At 38.2% G+C, this 25663-nt stretch overlaps 1 protein-coding gene across 1 annotated transcript in view; it reads left to right on the top strand.

Annotated features, from left to right (window-relative positions):
- scg3 (secretogranin III) overlaps positions 1-25663 on the top strand; it is a 42451-nt gene that overhangs the window by 12844 nt on the left and 3944 nt on the right. The window contains exons 6-12 of the mRNA XM_036564540.1: positions 5117-5259; positions 7219-7362; positions 7742-7976; positions 8906-9022; positions 15439-15522; positions 16419-16529; positions 18933-19022. Coding sequence (XP_036420433.1) covers positions 5117-5259; positions 7219-7362; positions 7742-7976; positions 8906-9022; positions 15439-15522; positions 16419-16529; positions 18933-19022 — 924 coding nt within the window. The remainder of the gene's footprint in view (positions 1-5116; positions 5260-7218; positions 7363-7741; positions 7977-8905; positions 9023-15438; positions 15523-16418; positions 16530-18932; positions 19023-25663) is intronic.

The following is a 25663-nucleotide window of genomic DNA, read 5'->3' on the forward strand; positions in this document are numbered from 1 at the left end:
GAGAGAGAGAGAGAGAGAGAGATGAAGATAATCCCTCCACCGGCTGCTGTTCAAGACATTCGGAGTCTTAAGCCCTCCCCACCTCTCACACACACATACACGGAACGGCACTCACAGGCCTGTGGACATAATGAGGCTGCCTTGAGACTCAGCATGTAATTAAACGTGTGTAAGAACAGTTTAAATAAATTCCCTTTGACTTGCCAGGGCTCTTTAGTCAGACATGGTGGCTAAAAGTCCTTATAGAACTGACAAACAGTAAAATGGAATAATAATTGTTGCCTTCATATTTTTTTGAAGTTAATCAAATTTACACTTCATCAGTTTCTCATTGAATGAATAACTGACTCTAAATGTAGGTATTGTGATATAGACTGAGTCTGTTCTACAGTTTCTCATTAGGTTGAATGAATAACTGACTCTAAATGTAGGTATTGTGATATAAACTGAGTCTGTTCTACAGTTTCTCATTAGGTTGAATGAGTAACCGACTCTAAATGTAGGTATTGTGATATAAACTGAGTCTGTTCTACAGTTTCTCATTAGATTGAATGAATAACCGACTCTAAATGTAGGTATTGTGATATAAACTGAGTCTGTTCTACAGTTTCTCATTAGGTTGAATGAATAACTGACTCTAAATGTAGGTATTGTGATATAAACTGAGTCAGTTCTACAGTTTCTCATTAGGTTGAATGAATAACTGGCTCTAAATGTAGGTATTGTGATATAAACTGATGCCAGCGTGCAGTGGTACTTGCGACTCCAGCAGCCAGTCTTTTACATAAAGAAACAAATGCTAACGTTAAGTTACCTCAGCTAACGTTGCTAGCCTAGACTTTTTCAGCTCATTTCTTTCAGCTCAAAAACAGCCTGTGAATAGGTAGTGAACTAATGTGATGCCAAACACATTATTTAATTCCATGTATATGAGTGGAGTGTAAAAATGAACTTGAACCTGGCATTTATCGGCTCTCTCTGCCAGCCTTCTATAGCAGCGCGCGTAGCTATGCTACACGACGTGGCACATCCAATATGCTGTGGCCTTTACAATGTTCTGTCCAACACACATTTTAGCAACAAAGCTAAACTCCAGAAATCTAGCTCTCTTTAACCCTTCTGGGTTTTTTTCAATTTCTTCACATCTTCTAAAATTCATATAACATGATCCTCATATGTTTCATATCAAAATGCTCTGTTATCTTCATCACTACTTTCCAAAACTGCTGCAGCAACTTCAGCAGCTGTAAACTCTCTGCACACCATTTCACATGAGTCTCCGATGTGGACTGAATGAAGAATGAAGGGTATCTGGCGTAATGGGTCAGTCCTTAGTGGTTTCCTGAGTGTCCATTGGTCAGTTTCACACAGAATGTAGACGGACACACGAATCCACCAGTTCCACACGGTGAGAGGCAGATGACGTGTATCTCAGCCCCTCTTCACAGCCTCATAACTCTGGATGTGAGTCATGTATGATCTTGTAACAAGATGGAATGGAAAGGGCGACTCTACAGATTCAGGAAATGTTTGAACTGGATTTTTATGCTGGATTGTCACAAAGATAAAGAGACAGATATTGAAACAGTGAATTAGATTCATGGGTAAGTTTGTGGAGCCCAGAGGGTTAATAATTTAAAATAGAGAAGACAAAGCACAGGTTGTCAAAGCTAAGAAACACTTCTCATTAATGTTTTTGATTTGATTTCATACAGGAGAGACAGAAACCAGGTCCAATCAGTAATGCTGTGATTTTTTCAGAATGGAAAGTGTTTAATAAAAAGGTTTTAGGGGGTGTTTTTTCCAGAAATATAAAGATGCTGAAACCATACAGTTACCATGGCCCAAAACCATGACATGTACCAAAGGGTGGGCCCACTGTACCATTGCATCCCTATTAGGTTGAATGGGATTGTTACCAGCGCTCTGTAAAGCTCATCCAGCCTCACAGCAGTAGCTAAGCGAGGACACATTTGTGGGCGGAGTCTGGAGAGGACAATTAAGGAATTGTAACAACAGTGGAAATAAATCCCCTTTGATTTGTTGTAGCTGTTTCCTCACAGAACCTGATAGCAGTGAAGTGGAGCAGAGACCTGCCTGTGAAAGTGTAACGTCAGCTGAGTCTGTCCTGATTTAGGAACTTTTACATCCTGAGGCCCTGAATGAACTCCTTTTTCTCTCTTACTGCACCATTTCTTTTCCCAAAACTGCGTCAGCCTGAACCATCAAGGCCCTTTAACTCTGTTAGACCTAAAGCCGAGCTCTGATTCCATCATGAACTGACGAGAGCTGGCTTTCAGCACACACGCGTAGCAGATAAATCCCATTAAACCGCAAGACAAACCCCTTAACCAATCAGCTGCAGGCTCACCTCAGCCTTTAGAAGGGCTTCGGTTTTGTCTGTTGTCTAAATTATTCTCTTATGACATCATCATTTTTTGACCTCTTTTTTTTATCTCTTATATGTTATATGTGCATGATATATGTAAATGAGCTGTGTTCTGATTTGCTCTGTATTGTGCCTCGTCCAAAAAACACTATAACTTCAGCATAAATGAGCGGAGCTAAACTGCTGTAGACAGAATAGGCAGGTATGTGTAATTACGTTGTTTTCTGTGAGATCAAGGCTTTTTTTACAGCTTAGTCTAAATATCATTGCTGTCAGGTATCATAGCTTTAGAAGAGAAGACAGAAACCTTCTTTACTTTTAATATAAGTTAATGTAAAGAGGTTTTATTTCAAGCAGTTTTGGAGCATTTGGTCCATTCACCATTAAATTCTCACACAATGTAAAGGACAGCTGATTTTCTCAAATTACAGTGACAATATATGGACTGGGGAGTGACCATTATGCTTTAAACTTTAACAATGTGTAGGTATTATATCAAAAAAGTGAGGAAAATTTGTTTTTCTGTGTTATGGCCCCGTTAAAAGAAAGATTTATTGATGCACTGTTTCATTTTCTAAATAATCATGATTGAATCAAATCAAGATCAGAGATTCACACTTGTATGTATAGTACTGTGCAAACGTTTTAGGCTATTAAAAAGCTGTTTGTCTGGTCAGTCAGTGTTCATTTGCTCAGAAAAAGACTAATATTACCATAAATACATATAATAGTAGTACAATAAGTATTAAATGTCCTGCCCACAATTAAGTATTAATTGTGGTAATCACTTAATACCTGCTTTATCTAATCAGTACTTCATTATACTAAATCAGGTGCTGCCGATAGAAATGAATAAAAGTGTGTGATGGCTAGGAGAGAAATCTGGAACTAAACCTGTGTGCATCTAAACAGCTCACAAGATATCAGCTACTTCAAACTGTATTTATGTTTTTTTTGTGTTGACTGATAATCATCGTACAAGTAAAAACACGCTTAAGCGCCCAGATAAAAGTGCTTAGGTGACTTTTGTGCAGCTCTGTATATAAACAGAACATTCAGTGTGCAGCTGTATTAGTGTTCAGGATGCTGTAAGTGTGTCTGTCGAGGGTGGAGTTGTACTGAATCTGCTGAAAGCTGCTGTAGCGATTGCAGTGTGAGAGGATTCAGCGCGCTCTGAGAGATTTTAGCTTTCAGTCTTATGTAAGGGCTGCTGCCGCTGGAGAAACGTCTCCATTCTGGCCTCAAATCTCTCTCACACACGAGAGTCTCGATTCACTCTAATATCATGGAATATTCATCATAAGAGCTGTTTAATGGGAAGTCTTATGTGTTTGCCCTTTTTTGGGCATAAATGTGCAGAGAAGATCCATAGATCTAGAACAAAAGGAAGCATGAAGAGCCAGAGAGTATGTAGTGTGGCAGAAACCCCCAAAACTCTCATTTGAACTGGAATATTTTGCAGCATTAACAATACAACAGTACTATTATATAACAATATTCCCATGATAACAGTTTTAGCTTTATTTATTAGTTATTTATTATTATTAGAAGTAGTACAGTTTCTCCTTCTAATACTACTACTATTATTATTATTATTATTAATAATAATAATAATAATAATAATACTTATTGTCAGATACAACAAAACATAAATCTTTCAGGTTTTATTTACATTTTTTCAAAATAAACAAAAATAACTTATTGGACATTTTTTATATATTGTCAAATATAGTTGATAAACACCCTTATATGTTGTTGTTGTCCAAACATAACATTGAAACTTCATTTTTGACATTATTTTTTAAAGAATTTGAAAATGTCAGCAGCTCTTTACATTGTGTTAAAATCTTGTGATGAATGGACCAAAAGAAACGGTCCAAAATAACGTGTTCCATAAACCTTCATTACAAGTTAAGAATGTTTTTCTTTCACCTGTAAAGTTACCATTTTATTACCTTTTGGCATTAATAACAAAAAGGATTATTAGTAGCAGCAGTGAACACTCAAAGATCCAATTGCTTACTTAAATGGTTCTTCTTTGCTATAAGCTTGACATTGTAACAGTAGCAAAACCCTTTGGTGATACATCAAACCTTTGTCTTTACTAAAGAAAAAGGAAGCATCTTTTTTATGAGTGTAGAAATATTAATACAAGGTGTAATGATAATAATAATAATAATAATAACAATAACAATAATAATAATGGTAATAAAAGCAACAGTACCAAACAAGGCCCACTTTTAAACCAGGTGTTGTTTGGTTTAAGTTGGAGCTGCAGTTGCAGAAGCTTTTGAGGAGCAGAGGTTTCATGCTCTATTTTGGATTAAATCCACAGTGCAGTCTGAGCAGAGTTACTTAGATCTCTGTCAGCATCTCAGGAATTAAAGCCCTGCACTGAAGTGAGCAGAGACAGAGGAGGTTACATAAGTTCAACCTGGGCCAACCAGGCCAACCAGGGCCGTGCCAAATCAGGCCCAAAGCCCGCAGAGCAGAATCAGAGCCAGACACCATACGGACACGGAGCAGATGCTGGAGATGACCTCAAACACACACACACACACACACACACAGGGTCTGGCAGAGGAGAAAACGCAGCACTTCAATGAAGGACGCACTGACTTCAAACACTGTCATGCTCCTCTGAAGCTCCAGCTTTTGGAGTTCTGGCTTTCATCATTCAAAGATGGGGCTATTTTAGTAATCATGACGTCATGTGACTTGTTCCAGATGATCCGGAGAGCTTTCGTCAGCTGGACGGAACCCCACTGACGGCCGAGGACATCGTCCAGAAGATCGCCAACAAGATCTACGAAGAGGATGACAGAGGCGTGTTCGACAGAATTGTCTCCAAACTCCTCAAGCTGGGCCTGGTGAGGAGCTTCATTCAGTCTGAGAATGAATCTGTGTTGTGCCCGAACTTACTGGCCATTTTATAGGAAACACCTACCTACCAGTACACTGTAGCTCATCTGTAACTGTGCGGCTCATCAGCCCCCCAAAGCACATTCATCAGTGTAAAGAGACCACCAAAAGACCACCGCTGAGCAGATATTATTTGTGTGGTCAGTCATTCTCAGCACAGCAGTGACACTGACGTGGTGTAGAGAATGTGTGTAGGGTTGCCAGGTTTTGGACCGGACAGTCCGCTCCGTTATCCTCCGTCTAGAACTAAATTCATTCCATCAATTGAATTAATAAAGTGACATTCTAGACCTGTCATTACGACTCTCTCTCTCTCTTTCTCTCTCTCTCTCTCTCTCTCTCTCTCTTTCTCTCTCTCTCTCTCTCTCTCTCTCCCTGTCTATCTATCTGTCTCTCTGCGTCTATCTCTTTCTCCCTCTTTTTCTCTGTCTCTTTTTTCTCTCTCTTTCTGTCGTTCTCTGTCTCTCACTCACTTCATCTCTTTCTTTCATTCTCTCTTTTAGTTCTCTCTCTCTATCTCTATCTGTCTCACTTACTCTCTGTTTCCCTTTCTCTCTCTCTCTTCCTTTCTCTCTCCGTCTGTTGTCTCTCTTTCTGTCTCTCTCTATCTCTGTCTCTCTGTCTTTTTTCTCTCTCACTTGTCGTTCTCTCTCTCTCTATCTGTTTCTCTAACTGCCTCACTCACTCGCTCTGTTGCTCTCTCTCTCTCTCTAACGCTGTCTCTCTCTGTCTCTCTCTCTCTCTCACTCATATCACAGACCCCATACACTGCACTAAACAGCGCAGTCACATCACTGCACCATCGAGAGCATCATTACAGCGTAGATCTCAGTGTTTAGTGCAGTCGAGTTAGGATTAAGACATGTACAGGTAAATTGTGAGATTTGGGATAAACCCATTATTTCTCAGTTACAGCTAGTTTCAAAAAGCTGTTCAATATGCATATTTACCCTGCGCATCAGTGAGCTTACAGAAGGCTGTGAATTACACAATGTCAGATATTATAAATAAAACAGCAGACTGGTGCAGCACTTAATGAGTTTAACCTCTGACTTTCATGTGTTATTCATGTATTTTCTTCAAGCTTGAAGAAAAATGTCTAAGTAAAAAAAAAGACACTTAAACTGTTTTAACCACACATGCAAAAAAGATGAAAAGACATAATAAAAGACTTTTAACCTCCCAGAAAAGTCAGTCTGTCTATGCTGCTTTGAATTTACTTGATTCAAATGTGCGCGTCGGTCCCATGTGAATAAAGTCGATTACATTGTAGTTCCTGCCAAAAGTGAGCAAAATGAACAACAGTAATTTTGTTGATATAAGATATTATGTTCATATGGAACTGATGTACAAATTTAAATCAAGTTGAATTCAGAGTAACATTTTTTTTTCAGTGCGCTCTAATAAGTCTACACTGTCGCCCACATTCAGCCCAAAATTCCTCCTGTTTGTTCTCAGATGTTCTCGTTAAGAGATCACGTCTGGCCCTGCGAGACTAGCTCATCTGTTGATGTACAGTTTTGTGTGAGCCATCCTGTAGCCCTTCATCAGTGCCCAATTTCTGACCACAGAACCACCAGACTAATAATATCTGGACAACGGTGACCCTGTGGTCAGAAACTGACCTGTGATAAACGTGGTGGAGCGGGGCTGCTAAACTGTGCAGCAGCAGATTGCGATTTCTAAGAGTTAACAGAAGTTTTTGGCTTGCAGTGTCCAACTGCTTATATTACACTCCTCTGTTCTTTCTCTTCATCCCTTGGTTTTCAGGCCTTCTGTTCATTTTTAGACACCTCCCACTCCCTCCTACTCATCAGCTTTAGAGCAGTGCTCACATAAGGGACGCTCACACTGTGTGTGTGTGTGTGTGTGTGTGTGTGTGTGTGTGTGTGTGTGTGTGTGTGTAGATAACCGAAAGTCAAGCGGACACGCTGGAGTATGAAGTTGCTGAAGCTCTGCAGGATCTCATCACCAAAAACGCCAAAGAGAATGAGATTGAGGACCTGGGCACCAGGACAGCTGACCCTGAGGAGACTCCAGAGGATAACGGGGTACGACAGGAGAGAGTGTTGTTCACACATATATATATATATATATATATATATATATATATATATATATATATATATATATACGTATGTATATATATATACACTATATATATATATACACTTACAGATGTTCATATGCTTACACATCATGTAATACATATTGGATATTACTATTACATGTGGAACATATTTTTCCATACATATAGGGCATATTATTATTACATATTGTTAGACACTTACACATATATTTTTCTTCTTCAAACGGCTTTATTTAATGAACTGTAATAAACAACTGGCCCCAAAGCAATTAAGTGAATGCTAATAAAAGCTAATAGTGATAATGACATTCAGGAAAAAAAAATCCTCTTGTCCTCTCCAGGATGAGGAGGACAGACCGAGTCAGCGGTTGGATGAGGATGAGGATGCTCGTGACGATGAGGATGCTGGTGATGAAGAGCAGGACGAAGAGAGCAGAGACGTTGATGATGCAGCCGTGGAGTCATGGGACGGAGTGAGTGACGGAAACGATAGAAACGAGCTGAGTCCAGAAGACGGTCTGCAGGACCTGCAGTACTTCCCCAACTTCTACAGACTGCTGAAGAGCCTGGATTCAGGTACACACACACATAGTTTGGGCCATAGATGTTAAAAGTGGGTCAAAAAGAAAGAAATGAAGCATCTCGATGATAATGCTAATTTCTGCTAGCGCCTCAGTAGGATTTATAATGGAGTATTAGCGCCAAGCTAATGCTGATGCACATGAATAGGTTTGGTCATTCTAGATTAAACATTGACATTTGAAGCTTGTGAAAGATGTTCCATTTGTTTTATTTGAAGCTTGTAACAGACATTAACATATATTTGAGCTTGTATATATCAGTTTTGCAGTGGCTGTTTCAGTAAAGAAGTCTGTCGCTGCTGTTTTCCATTCCTAACAACCAAACGAAACCTGCTTAAACTATGGCTCATCTAGATACGCAGTGAGGTATCTAGAACTTCCAGAAGGTCTAAAGTGACAATTTTTCTCACCACTTCATTGTAAATCAGAGTGTGATTGGTTGATTCCTCTGTCACATCCTAATTATGTTGGTAGTTTATCTAATACGTAAGGCCTTCAGTCCAGCTCCTGATGTCCTAACCAATGAGAGAGCAGCTTGGGTGTATCCACCTAGATATCACAAAGAAAACAATCCTGATTGGATCATTTTGCTCTTTCCAAATAGAAGCAGTACTACAGTACTTGCAGAATCTAAATACATCAAACATTTTGATTATGTTAAATTAAAAATTAAACATATTTTTTTTCACAGAAATCATTAGGCCTTGTCTGAAGGCCTACAAGGCCCGGAGGTTTCCTCACTGCTCAGTCAGACTGTAAAAGTAGTACACATGGAAGTCTGGAGGGACCTAACTTTCCACAATGTTTTTAATCCAAACGATCATGTTTTTCTTCTTAGTATTGATCAGCAAGATGCGCTACAAATCTCTAAATGACTTGCTAAAAGCTGCTGTACTAACTCGAGTGCCGATGTTTGTGCTTTAGAGCAAGACGCTGAAGAGAGAGAGACTCTGATCACCATCATGAAAACGCTCATCGACTTCGTCAAGATGATGGTCAAATACGGCACCATCACACCTGAGGAGGGCGTGTCCTACCTGGGTAAGACTGTTTATTATACTCTCTTGAAAAAGATGGTTCTTCAAGGGTTCTTTAGTAAAGACATTGGTTGTATATAGAACCATAAACACTGAAAGATCCATTTGCATGCTTAAATGGTTCTTTGCAAGATAAAGTACTTTCCATCAGATTGATGGAGAATGTGTTGTATATGGTTCTATATAGCACCAAAAAGGATTCTCTTAACGTTACAAGCTTAACATCATAACAGTAGCAGAACTCTTTTTGGTGCTATACAGAGCAATATTCAAAAAGGTTCTACTTAGAACCATATACAACACATTCTCCATCAATCTGAACAACTATTTTACCATGCAGAGAACCATTTAAGCATGCAGACGGTTCTTTGAGTGTTCATGGTTCTATACAGAACCATTGTCTTTAATAAAGAACCCCTGAAGAACCATCTTTTATAAGAGTGTGCTCAGCTATTTAACCTTGAGCACTGAATAGTAATTGGAATTGTGGGTAATGTTGTCTGTATTTGAGTGACTACCAAGAGTGTACAAAGATGCATCGAGATAAAAATTCTGATTGGCTGAGAGACATGATAGCCGTTATTTTCCAAAACACTCTATTCTGAATTTTACCAAACCAAATCAAATTGTGGTCAAATTGAGTCGAATCGTGTTTAATTGTTTCTTAAAGAATCAAACTGAATCGAATCACTATGTGGTCAGAGATTTCCTCGTCTGGATGTGAAGCATCGGGTAGTGTTTATTAAAGCGCTGCACTTTTTCCTGAAATGCACGGCTAATCATAGACTGTCTCTGGGGTGGGGGGATGTGGTGGTGGTGGGGGGGGTGCGGAGTGGTTGCTGAGGTGAGTATTTGAAGCACAGGGTCTGTATACAACAATTTCTTATCTTGCTGTGCAGTGAAGTGTGCGTGTTGGGGGGAGGGGTGTTCTTTTGTGTGAGTTTGAAAAGGAGACCACCTGCATCACAGCTCCATCTAACCTTTTGATCCTTCCCTCTTTCTGTCTTCACATTACTGGTGCAAATTTGGGGGTGAGTGGGGGGGTGAAGACAGAATTTTATAGCTGTCAGTTAAATTTTAAAACTCCAATTAAAGCCAACATAGACTGTTGTTTTTCTTAGTCAGTTATGACAGAAAGAAAGAAGCCCGCCCTGGAATTGTTTTCAACACTTCTTCACTCTTTTATTATGTGGACTTACGCCATAACAGTTATTAACAGTCTTTCCTTTTTCTTATTGTTGGTGTATTTTTAACTACATTCACATCAGGCTAAGAATTTTAGTGACACAATGTAAAGAGAAAAAATGCCATTGTAATAGAGTACAAAATTTAATCTCTATACTGATGACGTGATATGCTGTACCGTGTTCTGTGTATATTGTGTACTATTTTCACGGGTTGCAGTTTTCAAGCTACAACTACTGAACTTTGCAGGATTTGGGAATAGTGCACTTGGGACCCATCACATGTATAATTTTTATATAGCATTCGTTCAAACATGATTTTTTGCACCTTAGCATCACCTGGGATACCATAGCAATGCCCTAGCAACACCTTAACAACCACCTGGGATACCATAGCAATGCCCTAGCAACACCTTAGCAACCACCTAGGATAGCATGGCAATGGCTGAGCAGCACATTAGCATCCACCTAAGTCACCATAGCAACAGTACTGAAATGTGTAGACTGTTGCTATGGTGACTTAAGTGGTTGCTAACGTGTTGCTAAGTCATTGTTATGTTATCCTAGGTGGTTGCTAAGATGTTAGTAGGCCATTGCTATGAAATCCCAGACAACACCTTAGCATCCACATGGGATCCCATAGTAATGGCCTAGCAGCATCTTAGCAACCACCTGGGATAACATAGCAACACTTCAGCAGCCACCTGGGATTTCATAGCTGGGGTTTCGTCAAGCCAACTTAAAGTTTGTACACAAACTCTTCCATTCTAGTATTATTTGCTTGTTGACCAAATTTGCACCCCTGTGTCGCACCCGTACACACCACCACCACCACCACACACACACTCACACACAGCTGTCTGATGTTTTGAAAAGCCTCTTTCTGTTTTCCACTCATATCCTCTCTCCTGTCATTTAAGTGTTGATAAATGTTTTTTCCCACAAGCTCTATATGACTGACTAGAAGGTATTTCATCTAATTTATTGCAGCAATATTGTACACATCTTATCAGGAAATTAAACCAAATTACCCACAACAGTGTTCACACAGTGATGTGTGCTGTGGGATATGAGGCTTATTGCTGCAATGTGTTTGTCATATCAGTTTAATTTCAAACCCAGGCTTAAACTGAATCTGTTTTATTTGCGTCTAAAGCTTAAACCAAACCATTATACTTTACAGCTTAAACTGAATCAGTTTCACTGTAAACCAAAGCTGAAACTGAACCAGTTTCCTTTGAACCTAAAGATTAAACTGTAATCTAAAGCTTAAACCGAATCAGTTTCATTTTAAACCAGTTCTTAGACTGAACCAGTTTCATTTGAATCTAAAGATTAAGCTGTAATCTAAATCCTAAACTGAATCAGTTTCATTTTAAACCAAATAAGTTTCAGGCTGGGATTAATTTGTAATGTGAACTCTCCATGTGCCTGTTTCCCAGACATGAATTAAGCCTGGTCTTGGATAGAATGGCAGTGCCAATACTGAATCTACGTCGGAAGATGATTTTAGTCTAGGCTTAGCCTTAACCTGGTTCTGGGAAAGCAGTCCTAATAGTTCATTTCACATTCCTGAAGTTCTTGAGGCTGTTTTCGTTGATTCAGGTGTGTCATAGAGGCTCTGGTGTTTTTCCAGGCTGATTTGGATGTCAGTCTGATCAGGGTCTTATCAGTCAATGTTATGTAACTCTGAAAATTGGACATCTACAAATGCTCATTTCACACACTGGCACTGACAGACAGTCAATGAACTCCTGCATCATTTATGTGTGTGTGAGTGCCTCAGGATACAAAACACAGCTCGGCTTCACGCCATCAGATTTCTGTCTCTCTCCCATAGCAGGAAACATTTTCACTTCTATTCTTTCATCCACCAGCCCCTTTACATCAATGTACCCATACAGAAATCTGACATATGGCAATATATGGGTATATAATACGACATAGATTATCACATATGTATCACCCTTATACATCTAACTTACATAAGTCACATGTGCATATATATGTAAGATATATGCAAACCTCTTTGAAATTGACCATTTTCGAATAGGGGACATATCAGCATATACAAACATATATGTGTAACGCGTAGTTAACGATATATGATAGAAAATATATTAATTATATATAGGAGGCATATATTACTTATATATGCTAGCTATGTGTTATATAAGGTTTTTATGTACCTTTAGTTCTTCCACATGTCCTAATTGAACTGAAAATTAGAATAACTACATGACTAAACTCTAAAACATGCACCTATGCAATGAAATCATTAAAACATGAAATAAATGAAAATATTGTTGCTTGGCATTTTTAAATAATTGAATATTTTAAAGCAAAGAGATAACATAGTAACAGTTATCACTGTATGTATTCAACCACATATCAAACATATGTGTATGACCCATATATTATGCATATGTCCAATGTTTGATATATGTACACAACATATATTTCGAAAAGTATGCCTAACCCTTTCTGATATATGTGCAGATATGACAATATATGAGGGTAAAAGATATATCAGCAAAAAGTTCACCAGCTTCAGCTGTTTTAGTGTTGCTAGCTAGCTAAGCCTGTTTGTCTCTGTCAGTGTTAGCCTGACATTATTTAGCTTGAAGCTATGTGTCATGCGCTCTGTTTTTTGTAACGTCATATGTATGTTAATACAACATGGAAAATATTTTTGGCATATCCCTTACTGTAAATTCAGCCATGCTACAGTAGCTAGCAATGTAGGCTACAATATTTACCTAGCCACCTAGCAATGCTAACACAGCGGAAGCATGTCAAGCTTAGCCTGTCAATCAGATCATCTGTTGTGATATAAACTGAGTCTGTTCTACAGTTTCTCATTAGGTTGAATGAATAACTGACTCTAAATGTAGGTATTGTGATATAGACTGAGTCTGTTCTACAGTTTCTCATTTGGTTGAATGAATAACTGACTCTAAATGTAGGTATTGTGATATAAACTGAGTCTATTCTACAGTTTCTCATTAGGCTGAATGAATAAGTGACTCTAAATGTAGGTATTGTGATATAAACCGACTCTGTTCTACAGTTTCTCATTAGGCTGAATGAATAACTGGCTCTAAATGTAGGTATTGTGATATAAACTGAGTCTGTTCTACAGTTTCTCATTAGGTTGAATGAATAACTGACTCTAAATGTAGGTATTGTGATATAAACTGAGTCTGTTCTACAGTTTCTCATTAGGTTGAATGAATAACTGACTCTAAATGTAGGTATTGTGATATAAACTGAGTCTGTTCTACAGTTTCTCATTAGGCTGAATGAATAACTGACTCTAAATGTAGGTATTGTGATATAAACTGAGTCTGTTCTACAGTTTCTCATTAGGTTGAATGAATAACTGACTCTAAATGTAGGTATTGTGATATAGACTGAGTCTGTTCTACAGTTTCTCATTAGGTTGAATGAATAACTGACTCTAAATGTAGGTATTGTGATATAGACTGAGTCTGTTCTACAGTTTCTCATTAGGTTGAATGAATAAGTGCTCTAAATGTTGGTATTGTGGTATAAACTGAGTCATATCATATTGTGGAGGGCAAATATATTATGCTGTCCTGTCAGCACTTTTTTCTTTTGGGATGAGCAATTTAAATGTTATAAATGTGACTGCACTGCAAAAATACTGCTGTCTTAGCAAGTGAAAGCATCCTAAATGTACTTAATATATGTAATATTGCTCATTATGAGATTGCTGTATAACAATATTGTAAGTTTATGTAACCTATTTCTGGACATTTTGCTTATGTTAAGTGATTTTGTCTAGTGAAATGATCTCACAGTACTGGCAAATAGTTTAGCTTGTTCCAAGAAATAACGCTTAAAGGGCAAAAATGCATCTGCCACTGCAGTGAGATCATTTCATTTGATAAAATTACTTGCCTACAGATAATTTTCTGCAGTGTAATAGTCTGTTTGTCCCTGTCCAGGTCTGATGGGCTGAGAGATCTCATTGACAAAAAGCAGAGATAATGAATTCTCAGCTCCATTATATAACAATGGGGTTTCCCTGGCAACCCCCAGGTTTATAACGGCAGGTTAGATTGCAAGTGTGCAAACTGAAGGTGTGTAAATAGAGACACAGTGCTAAGGTCGCATGAAAACGGGTGGCTGGTGAGATTTAAACAGGAGATGAGTCACCTGTCACTGTCCGTTAATCCAGCTGTCCCTGCTAATGCCCTGCACTGAGGACAGCGGTGACAGGCTGTAATTATGTGCGTGTGTGTGTGTGTGTACGGGACGAACAGTCCAAAGATGGAAAAAACACATGCAATGTTTCACTCACACTTGAGTCTTCAGAGCGTTTATGAAGCTAGCATGATGTGGCTTAAAATAGTAATCTTGTCAGAAATGCTAATGATGCTAACAGTGATTGAATATGAATAGCTTGCTTTACATTAGCATTGTGCAAATGTGCAAATGAGGACATGCTAAAGGCTGGCAACTTGCATCTCTTCATACATTATACTGAATTGTACTGAACAGAAATGCATTGAATTTAATACAGCTTTATTGTCCAAGCCGGCCTGCTTTTGGCCTCACCAGGAACAACTCATACCATACAAACACTGTGCACAACAAAAGTAATTTTTATAATTGCAATACTAATCATAGATTATTACAAATACATATTCCCATTTCCAAAAAAGTTGGGATGCTGTGCAAAATGTAATTAAAAACAAAATGCAATGATATACAAATCATTTAAACCCTATAGTTCATTGAAAATAGTATAAAGACAACATATCAAATGTTGAAACAGAAATTTTATTGTTTTTTGAAACATATATGCCCATTCGAATTTGATGCCAACAACATGTTCCAAAAAAGTTGGGATGGGGGCAACAAAAGGCTGGTAAAGTTGTGTAATACTAAAAAAACACCTAGTGGTTAATTTGCAACAGGTCAGTAACATGGCGTCCCAACAGGTCAGTAACAGGCATCCCAACTGGAAACAGGGTTGTATTTTTACTCTTTTATAATTTTCTTATTTAATGCTAATAGTAAGTTTATGATAATATTAATAATTTATGCTAATGTTAATATTATGCTACTAATAATGAACACACAATACTGCTAATACACCTTTTTATGTTGTTGCAGCACAGTGTTATGTAATAATGTTTTCATATCTTATGCTAACATTTCATGCTAAAATTTTATGCTAACACACTGACACATTTCTCTCATTCAGAAAATCTGGACGCCATGATTGCCATGCAGACCAAGAACAAGCTTGGAAAAGCCCTGGGCCCCATCCGCGTTACGCCTCCTACAGGTCAGACACTTTATAGCACACTGTTAATTCAGTTTCTAATAAACAAACACTTCCAGGGCTAGAGGGACTGGTTACTAGTGGATTATTTGGAGTGAGGTTTTCGGTTTAAAGCCTAGGAAAACCCCCTTCTTATGATGTATCTTGAAGGTGGGAGGAACATTTGAAAAGCTACAGCAGCTTTGGAGAGGATTTTAGGGGACATTTGATATTTTTTTTTCCTCAACGGCAACTGCAACTGCAAAGGAAGGCAGATGGCTAACGCTACCGCTAGAAAGCCAGGTATCCTGTTGGAACTGTATAGCTATGATAATATATGATGAAGATATGCTGAAGATATAATATCTTCAAATTATCAAGAGAACGGATTACTGACAATGACAAAAATGACTCTTCTGACAAGGACAACCAGCTAAAAGCTAATATTAGCGATGCAGCTACCTGGCTTTCTAGACGTTGAACCCCAGTTTGGCTCCTTTTCTGTGTCTGAAAGTGTACAAAACATACATTTTGCATTGCATAAAGATAGAATCAGCACCCGAGGTAAGAGTTACACTAACACTAGCTTGATTGTATTTATTAGCCTATAGCTCAGTGGATAGGCTAGCAGTCAGGATTGGGGGTCACCATAGGGATTTCGGATGAAGTATTAGCGTAATGCATGCTAGGCATTGTAGTTAAAGAACACTAGTGAACCAAAACATACATAGTCTAAAAGCAATATAATAAAGAAGTGATACAGAATTGTGAATTTTCTCAATGTTACACTACAGAATTAGTGTGGCACTACATTACCAAAAAAAAAGTACTGTACCATGGTGAAGCCTAGGTTTTACACACCGTAGATGTAGAATAGTGCAGATGAGATGGTTCATTTATAACTTTAACTTTTGTTCCAGGAAAAGTGACAGATGAGGATGACAACACAAAAGAGGAGGCTGCCAAGATGCAGAGGGAATATGAGTCCCTGAAAGACTCAACCAAGGACGACCAGACAGCTGCTGAGAACAGTAGGCGTCAGCCACTTGATTAATTACAACTGCGGCCAAAAAGGATGAATCACTGCAGAATCAGAGGGAGAAGTGCTGATCTAGGGTCAGTTCCTCCATATTATCAGGATCAACTGTTTCTTCCTGGTCCTCATAGTTGTATTCATGAAGATCTTGAACTGATCCTGGATCTGCACTTCTACTCTCTGATCCATATGATAATGCAGGATGTCATCAAAGCATGAGTTTGATAAAATCCAATTTACACAGTTCACCCCAAATGCAGTCGGCATATTTGGTTTGCTTCTTTAGTTTTGGACTGCAGCTCCGGGCTTGATGTAGCTAACATGCAATGGAAGCTTATTAACATGACCAGTTTGTTCACTGTTTAAACTGCATACTTAAATAACTCAAACCTTGTGGAGTTGTTCAGTATCTCTAATAGACTGGATTATGTGGTTTCTGACACTGTATGACTCACTGTTATCTATAAACATGGACTAAAGTACAGTAGCATAGCTAAAAACAGTGGCAGCCATCTTGAAGCCTGAAATTTACCTGTACTTTTTAGGTTGTGTTTATAGATGACAGTGTGTCATACAGTGTTATAATCCACATCATAAAACAGATGGTTCCAGTCTGAGCTGTGTTTGAAGCCGTTGTAAAATCCATGATATACCCACACCTATGACCTCTTCACAACAACTTAACTCTGTATTACTGCGCCACAACAAGAAAAAAATTGCGGCTGGCAACTTATGTTCTTAACTAAAACTAGACTGGTCAGCTAGCTAACGGGCTAAGTGATAGCCAACAGCCTCAACAACTCCATCATTAATATCACAGGCTTGAATTAAAGCACTTACAGTATGATTAACTGTATAACAGCAGTATAAAAGTCTAAAAATGTCACTTGAATGGATTACACGCTTCAAATGTTGGTGTTTCAAAAAGGAGTAGCATCAAACCCAGGCTGAATCCCAAGTGGCTCTGTACTTCCTAAATAGTGTGCTAGCTATGAAAATTTAGAAATTCTAGCCTCTACAGCCAAATAGTGCATCATTTATTGAGTGTGGATGTGTCTGAATCCCAAATGACTGTTTCTTAGCTGTATTTTTGCACTGTTGGGCTGCAGGATCCAGTATTTAAATTCCTATGTAGTGCACTATGTAGGGAGCAGGGAAACATTTGAGATCCAGCCCCAGCACGAAAGGAGGAGCGCCACTGGATTGGAGCTAAATAAGACTCGCTGTGGTAATTTGGTGACCAAAAAGCACTTATAAAGTCAAAGGTTTTGCATTAAACAGTGCTGTGTTATCATATATTCATTCCTATGTGACAAAAGTTAAAAAAATTCATGAAATGACCACAGTATACAGCGATGGGCAACCAAACGTTCTCCTCATTCAGCGGTCCATGGTTGCTTGGCAGCGATACCAACTCTAAAGGAACTACATTTTTTGCAGAATATTTGTTTATGTCGATTATTATTAATAATAACTTCAATAATTTTCTGAAAACTAGATTTTATTTTGGACATCATTTTATAAAATCAACAAGCCACTTGTAGCTGTGCGTTACAGTGATTTTACCACAGTGAAGAGTGTTTTACTCGTGCCTAAGAACACCCTTCCCTGTGATAAAATCACAGTAACGCATGGCCTCTTGTGGCTTAATGCTTTATTAAAGATTACTTAACAACCTCACACAGTTTGAGGTAAGTGTGTGATGTATTAACTAACTATGCTATGCTAATGCTTTCATTATTGTTAGCTATATAAGCCTTGTAGCTCCAGTGCTAAAACTAAAGAAGCTAACTAAAGATGCACCAAACATGTCTGAATTGACTATATTTGGGGTAAGATGGGGGAAAATGTTTACATTAGATTTTTGGCAAACTGTTGCCCTAATATATGCAGATAAATGAGATACACTATGAAATGCTGCCCAGAATAGCTGTGAATAATCTTCTGTGCTTATAATGTAACATCCTCTCAGTGGTACATTAATAACCACCAGCTTTTTGTAACTCTACTACACTGATGCCCTCACACTGAAACACTATACAGCTCTTCAGCTGGCTTTGAGAAACACCACACCCACATACACTGCCCTGTGTGTTTGTGTGTGTGTGTGTGTGTGTGTGTGTGTGTGTGTGTGTGTGAGTCTCCCGGGAAGGATTTCAGCACTAGTATCCGGCCGTGTGCAGGATGATGAGAGCAAATCTAGGGCATCTCAATAACAAACTCAGAACACGCTCACATACTGTAGATACAAATGCCGCACCAGCTGTCTCTGTTTGTTCAAGCTGTCTCTGATTTCCGGTTATCAATAATGCCTGAACATTTTCTCTAGTATATGAACTACAGAATCCCTGCTGTCCCCTTTCTTTTTCTTGTCTTCTCTCCCTTTCTTGCTCTCTAGGCCATGCTGGAAAGTCAGAGACATATCTGGAGGCCATCAGGAAGAACATTGAGTGGCTTAAAAAGCATAACAAGGACAGCAACAAAGAGGGTGAGAGCTACCTCTAAGTATAGTAAAGCGCAGTTCTGCTTTCAGAGGTGTTAACATGTTAATATAGCATATGTATGGAAATAGGTGTAGTGTGGAAATGGGTGTGGCACAACCAGGGAAATAGAGGGTTAATAATAGGGTTATATAACTGTGGAAACGGGTGCACCTAGGGTACACCTCAGGTAATTTGTTACCATAGCATAACCATGAACATGGGTGTAATGCAACCATGGAAGTGGATGCAGCGTAGCCTTCGAAATGGGTGTGATGTAATCGTGGAAATGAGTTCAATGAAATCTCGGAAATAGAGTTGGCCTAACCATAAAAAATATAGTATAATGTAACCATGAAAATGGATGTAGTGTAACAGTGGTAATGGTTGTAATGTAAATATGACAAGGGGTGCACAGTGGTTATGAAAATAGGTATAATGTAACCATGAAAGTAAGTGTAGTGTAACCGTGGAAATTATGTAATGCAGCCTTGGAAACGAGTGTAGCGTTACCTTGGAAAGGGATGTAGGGTAACGATGCAAATGGGTGTAGCGTAACCATGGAAATGCGAATAATGCAACCCTGAAAATGGGCGCAGTGTAATTATGGAATTTAGTCTAGTGTAATTATGGAAATAGGAATAATGTAACCTTGGAAACAGGTGTAGCACAGCCTTGGAATTGGATGTAGTGTAACCAAGGAAATGTGAATAATGTAATCTTGGAAACAGGTGCAGCATAACCTTGGAAAAGGATGTAGTGTAATTATGGAAATGAGAATAATGTAACCTTGGATACAGGTGTAGTGTAACCTTGAATTTGGATGTTGGTTTATTATGGAAATTTGACTAATATAACCTTGGAAACAGGTGTAGCATAACCTTGGAAATTAGTGTAGAGTAATTTTGGAAACAGGAATAATGCCACCTTGAAAAAGGTGGTATCCTGCCTTCTGCCCAATGACAGCTGGGATAGGCTCCAGCTCCCCCCACCACCCAGACGGATAAGCGGTTTAGATGATGTGTGTGTGTGTGTGTGTGTGTGTGTGTGGAAACAGGTGTAACATAACCTTGGAAATAGTTGTAGCGTAATCATGAAATTGGATGTAGCGTAACCATGGAAATGGGAATAATGTATGAAAAGGTGTGTTATGCAACCATGGAAACGCTTAAAGAGCACCCATGGAATGGAGTGTACTATGGTAATGGGTTTCGCAAACCATGGCAAAGGGTGTAGAGGTGTATCATAACCATGGAAACGGGTGTACCATTGAAATGAGGTTGGTGTAAACATGGAAATGGAATGAATGTTTCATATCCATGGAAACAGGTGTGTCCCACTGGAGAGATGTTTTAAAGGGCTGAAGGGTATGTTCTGTGTAAATATTTACATTTAACAGCATTCATAAATGAATTTACATGTGCTATCCTATATTAAATATGGATTTGAGACAGTAATCAGACCTTAATAGTGCACTTTCATAAAATGCATGATTATCCAGATTATCTACTCAGTTCAGTTCAACGTAATAGCAGAGCAGTTTAATGAAAAGCTTTCTCACTGTTATTTCTGGTGCAGTATGCATTATATAAGTATTTGTGCTGGTCATATGTCATTTTAATTAAATGAACTGAAAAGTTTATTTGATTGTGCCCATAATAATCAAATGTTATACACTAGCATGCACTGTATTGCCTTTGGTCAGTTCAGTTAATTAAAATCGAAGTACAACAAACTTTCTTCTCTTTAAATGTAATACAAATAAAGCTGATAACAGCAGGAGCTTATTTCCTGAAAGGTAGTGATTCACCATCACTGGGTTTCGCTGTAGCTCCCCAACCAGCGATCAAACTGCCTGAATGCTCCTTTAGAGGGGGGTCATACTCCAGCCTGTGGACACGCAGAGAAAGAATAGACCAATTACAGCCTCTATTGTCCGTCTAAATTTGCAATTAAAATAAGCGTGGGCCTGCGAAGGATGCTTTATGCAAACCAGCTCATGCATATGCACGCTGCTTAATGAGCTTGGTTTAATTACATAGTAGCAAGGCTGTTGTTTTTTAAAACAAAAGTAGATTTTTCTCTTTTTTCCCTCCTCCTTCCTGCTTACGTCTAGCTGTCGCTTTTACTGTACGCTGATCCGCAGAGCTTTGCGCTAATTATGCAGCTTTTATTGTGTCTCAGAAGCTTTGATTCAGGCTTTTCTGCACGATTTGTTCCACAGTAGATCACTGAAGTGGAAATAAGCGCAGAAAAAAAAGGCCAAGAAAGAGATGTTTAGATATTTTTAGAAGAACACCGTTCTTTCCCAGCGGCTTTCTCTCTCTCGCTCTCACTCTCTCTCTTCCTTTGTATTCTCTTCTTTTTTTATTTATTTCTCTTTTCACTCTCTCTCTCCTCTCTTTCTCTCACTTGCTTTTTCTTTTCTTTCTCTCTCTATCCCCCTTGCTCTCTCTCTCTCTCACACTCTATCTGTATTGTGATTCAACTGAATAGAAGCATATAAAATGTTAATGGAAGAGATCGATTTCTGTTGTCTCTCTCTCTCTCTCTCACACACAAACACACACACACACACACACACATACACACACACACACACACACACACACAGACACACACACACACACACACACACAGTCTAGCATTCATAGTGAGGACTTTCATAGGTTTCTATTGATTTTTGTATTAATGTAGCCAAGTAATATTACACCTACACCATAACCTAATATTAACTTTAACCTCAGTATCCTAAACCTAACCGTAACCGTAATCTCAATATCCAAACCTAAGCCTAAATCTAACCTCAACCTCAGTATCCTAAACCTAAACCTAACCCTAACCTTAAACCCAGTATCTAAACCTAAACCTAAACTTAACCTCAGTATCCAAACCTCATCCTAACCTTAACCTTAAGCTCAGTATCCTATACATAAACCTAATCCTAACCTTAACCTCAATATCCAAACCTAAACCTGACCCTAACCTCAGTATCCTACACCTAAACCTAAACTTGACCCTAACCTCAGTATCCAAAAGGCATTTTTTCTGCTCTTTTAGTTTTTCCAATAAAATGTAATTTGTGTGAAAACAACATTACAGAGTAAAAATAAATGATTATCATAAGGCGGCCATGTTTTTTTATTGATGTTCTGTCGTGTTGGACTCACGCTGAAGGCTAAAACTCTGATACACAGCAAGACAGACTTTATTTTTATTTACAAATTAAGTTGCATGTTTACGATCAGCTGTTTTCAATATGTAAAATAAATGAAAGGCAAAGCTAAATGATATTAATAATCTAATAATATGTGATATGTAATGTTATTAATCTGTTAAAATATGTATTTGTGCCTGCTTTCTTTTTTTTTTGAGTTAAAGATATTGAGTTGGAACGGACCCAGTGCTTGTTTATTGGAACGTTATTAACTGTTTTTAGGTGTAAATTTGTCATTATCAGCTCTAAGTTCAGACTCAGAGTTAATCAGAGTTTGAAACATGAGATCATTATAATTTAATGGTTTTTTCGAACTGCATTACTGGCTAATTATTCACTCACCGCCTTTACATGCAGCCTAAAAATCCGGTAATAATGTGACTAATAGCCCAATCGGAATAGAATATGTCAATGTAAACACCTCTGTTTGAATAGTCTAGTCTGATTGAGGCGATTCGGTTTCTATCCATGCAGTTTCTATCTGATTGAACGAGGTGGGTAATCCTGTAAATAATCCGTTAAATAGAAGAATAAGAGCCGCGTAAACGCCTATATCTGATTACATTCCCTATCGGAAAGTTTAAGTACGTTCTGCGCATGTGCGGCGCGATCGTGAACGTTTATAACGTTCAACATGGTGGAAGCAGAAACTGGTCTGCAGAGGAGACAAAGATTATGCTCTGATCTTTAAAAGACGGCAGTGGGACGGACATCCAGCTTATGTGTCTCAGAACACGACGTCTTCCTCTTGCCTTCTTTAATAAGTACACGTGAAGTTCCTGAGTCTGACATCATTTTAAAGTAATTAAAAACACAAGCACTGCTCACTGCTGCTCATCTCACTGACTGGACTCACATGATGCTGGTTGTCATGGTAACATCTACACTAAGTGGTTCTCTATGCATGCGCATAATTTTGGATTTGATTACTTGTAGTGAGCATGTAAACGCAGATTTTCATCAGATTGTTGAGTGGAGTGAGTATATAAACACCTCAGTCTTAATAGGTAATCGGAATGTATTCAATCAGATTGGAGAAAATCTTTGCATGTAAACACAGACACTGTAAGTGCATGAAATGCGGGTTTCGAGTTCAAGGAGTTCACACAGAAGAGTTTGCGTGCATCACTTTGCACTACCTGTCACACTGACCACAATAACAGCCAGCTTTAAAAATAATATTAAAAATAACCTGAACCATTCCTCCAGAGGCCCTCAGATCCGCTCCGTCTGTGAGCCTTGCCCAGCTCGCGGCTCTTTTCTTATTGTCCATCGATCTCCAGTGACAGTATCCTTGCATTAGCATGCAGGGATGTGTGTGGACGTCTGTGAAAAGAAAGTGGAGCGCAGAGAGATTGATCAGGAGGCTGCACCGTGTGACAGAGAGACGGGAAAGGAAAGAAGACAGAGAGGAAAAGGACGAGATGGGAAAGTGAAAGATAGAAATAGTGATAATGAGATTATTAAAGCGATAGTTTGGACAAAAATCTAATTTACCCCACTTAACCTCCCAACACGTACTCCGAATGCAGCCAATCAGCCAAGCCATGTTTGGTGCTTCTTTAGATTTACGCTGCAGCTACAAGGTTAATGAACAAGTATATATAGAAATATAGAGAATGAGAACACTAAATGTCACTGTATGAACTCTGAAGCAAGGTGTACTACGTTCTACCGCAGGAAATCACAATTTATGGGCGGTGGCAATGTATAACTGTCTGTGTATACAGTTTTAATGAATTATATAACTTAATCTGCACTGCATCTGATCCATGATTTCATAGGAATGGGTGCAGCTATTTGAATATATAGCTGTAGAAACATTCATATAGCTTAATTTGTGGAATAAAAATTGTGCATAATCTTGTCATTTTTAATATGTTTTGGACAGACTGTGCAACCTAAAGCTACAGTAAATGTAGGAATGCACATAACTAATGATTGCAGTCACAGCGAAAATTAGCATTATTATAACAACAGAAATCAAATAAAGCAACTTTTATAAAATACTTAATAAATGAACATAGCTAAAACACAGCATATATATATATATATATATATATATATATATATATATATGCTGTATATATATATCGCTGTTGTCGGAAGAAAACCTTGTATCTCCATTTTTGACGTTTTTCAGTTTTTGACATAATTTGAAAATACCTGTTACCTTTTACATTGTGTGTAAATTTCGTGAAGAATGGACTAAAACAAATTGACTTACATTAAAAGTAAAGTAGGTTTTTTTCTTCTCCTGTAAAATACTGATTTATTTATACTCTGCTGAGTATTAAGTAAATTATATTAGTAAGCACATTAAGGATATTAGTGAGTAAAAGAACATACTTTACTCTGTTACATTTTTGCCATTCATATGTAGTTTCTAATCCCTCTTTATGTTTCATTCGTCACTATGAAACACTACGCTTGTATTTGATTTTTTTGTGACAACACCTGTCCTGCTTTGTGGTTGGTCACTGCTCTGACTTTGGAGCTTTAGCATTTTATTTTAGACCAGAAGAAGCCAAAAAAGGGAACAATAAAGCCTTAAAAACCTTGATTCCAGTACTGATAGGTGTAAGATGTGCTCAGTTACACTGCAGATCTGTAAGTTATTCAGTGCTTATGTAGTTTTTTGAGCTGATACTTTTGTATTTCTACTCAAGTTCTTACAAAAAGACGTTCTTCAAGAGTTCTTTTGTAAAGAAAATGGTTCTATATAGAGTCATGAACACTCAAAGAACCCTTTGCATGATTTTTTGCATCATGAAAGGGTCCTTCAGATAGATGAAGAATGTGCTGTAGATGGTTCTATGTAGATGCTTTTTGGGTTCTTTTATTGTTACAAGTTTGGCATCGTCACAAGAGCAGAACCATTTTCAAAAAGATTCTATATAGAACCATCTACAACACATTCTCTATTAATCTGAAAAAACATTTTACCATGCAAAGAACCATTTAAGCATGCACACGGTTCTGTATAGAACTCATAGTTGTAAGTAGAACCATTCCTTTTACTAAAGAACACTTGAAGAATCTTTTTTTAAGAATGTAGGCCTAGTCATTATTTTTTTCTCTCAGTTGTTTGCAATAATTGTCTTAGTTTATTTTCCAAAATAAAAGTCTGTGTGTATTTGAGGAGATCTAAGGCTAGTTAGATCTTGTATACAGTAATCTGGGTGGTCCGAGGGTGGACTTAAACAGTGCTCGTTAGCTGTGCACTAAAAGCAGCTTTGCGTAAAGACGCACTGATTTAATTACAGCTGCTATTTAAGTTACAGCGGCTCCTGATGGAGCTCCATACGGACTCTATTGCTCAGATGCTCTCTCTCCATGTTACTACACCACCTGCTGTCTGTCTCAGAGTAAAACATCTGCTGAACCAGGAGAGAGAGAGAGAGACAGAGAGAGAGGGAAATAGGAAGTTAC

The sequence above is a fragment of the Colossoma macropomum genome, unplaced genomic scaffold (assembly GCF_904425465.1).
Source record: "Colossoma macropomum unplaced genomic scaffold, Colossoma_macropomum, whole genome shotgun sequence".
In the NCBI taxonomy this organism is placed as follows: domain Eukaryota; kingdom Metazoa; phylum Chordata; class Actinopteri; order Characiformes; family Serrasalmidae; genus Colossoma; species Colossoma macropomum.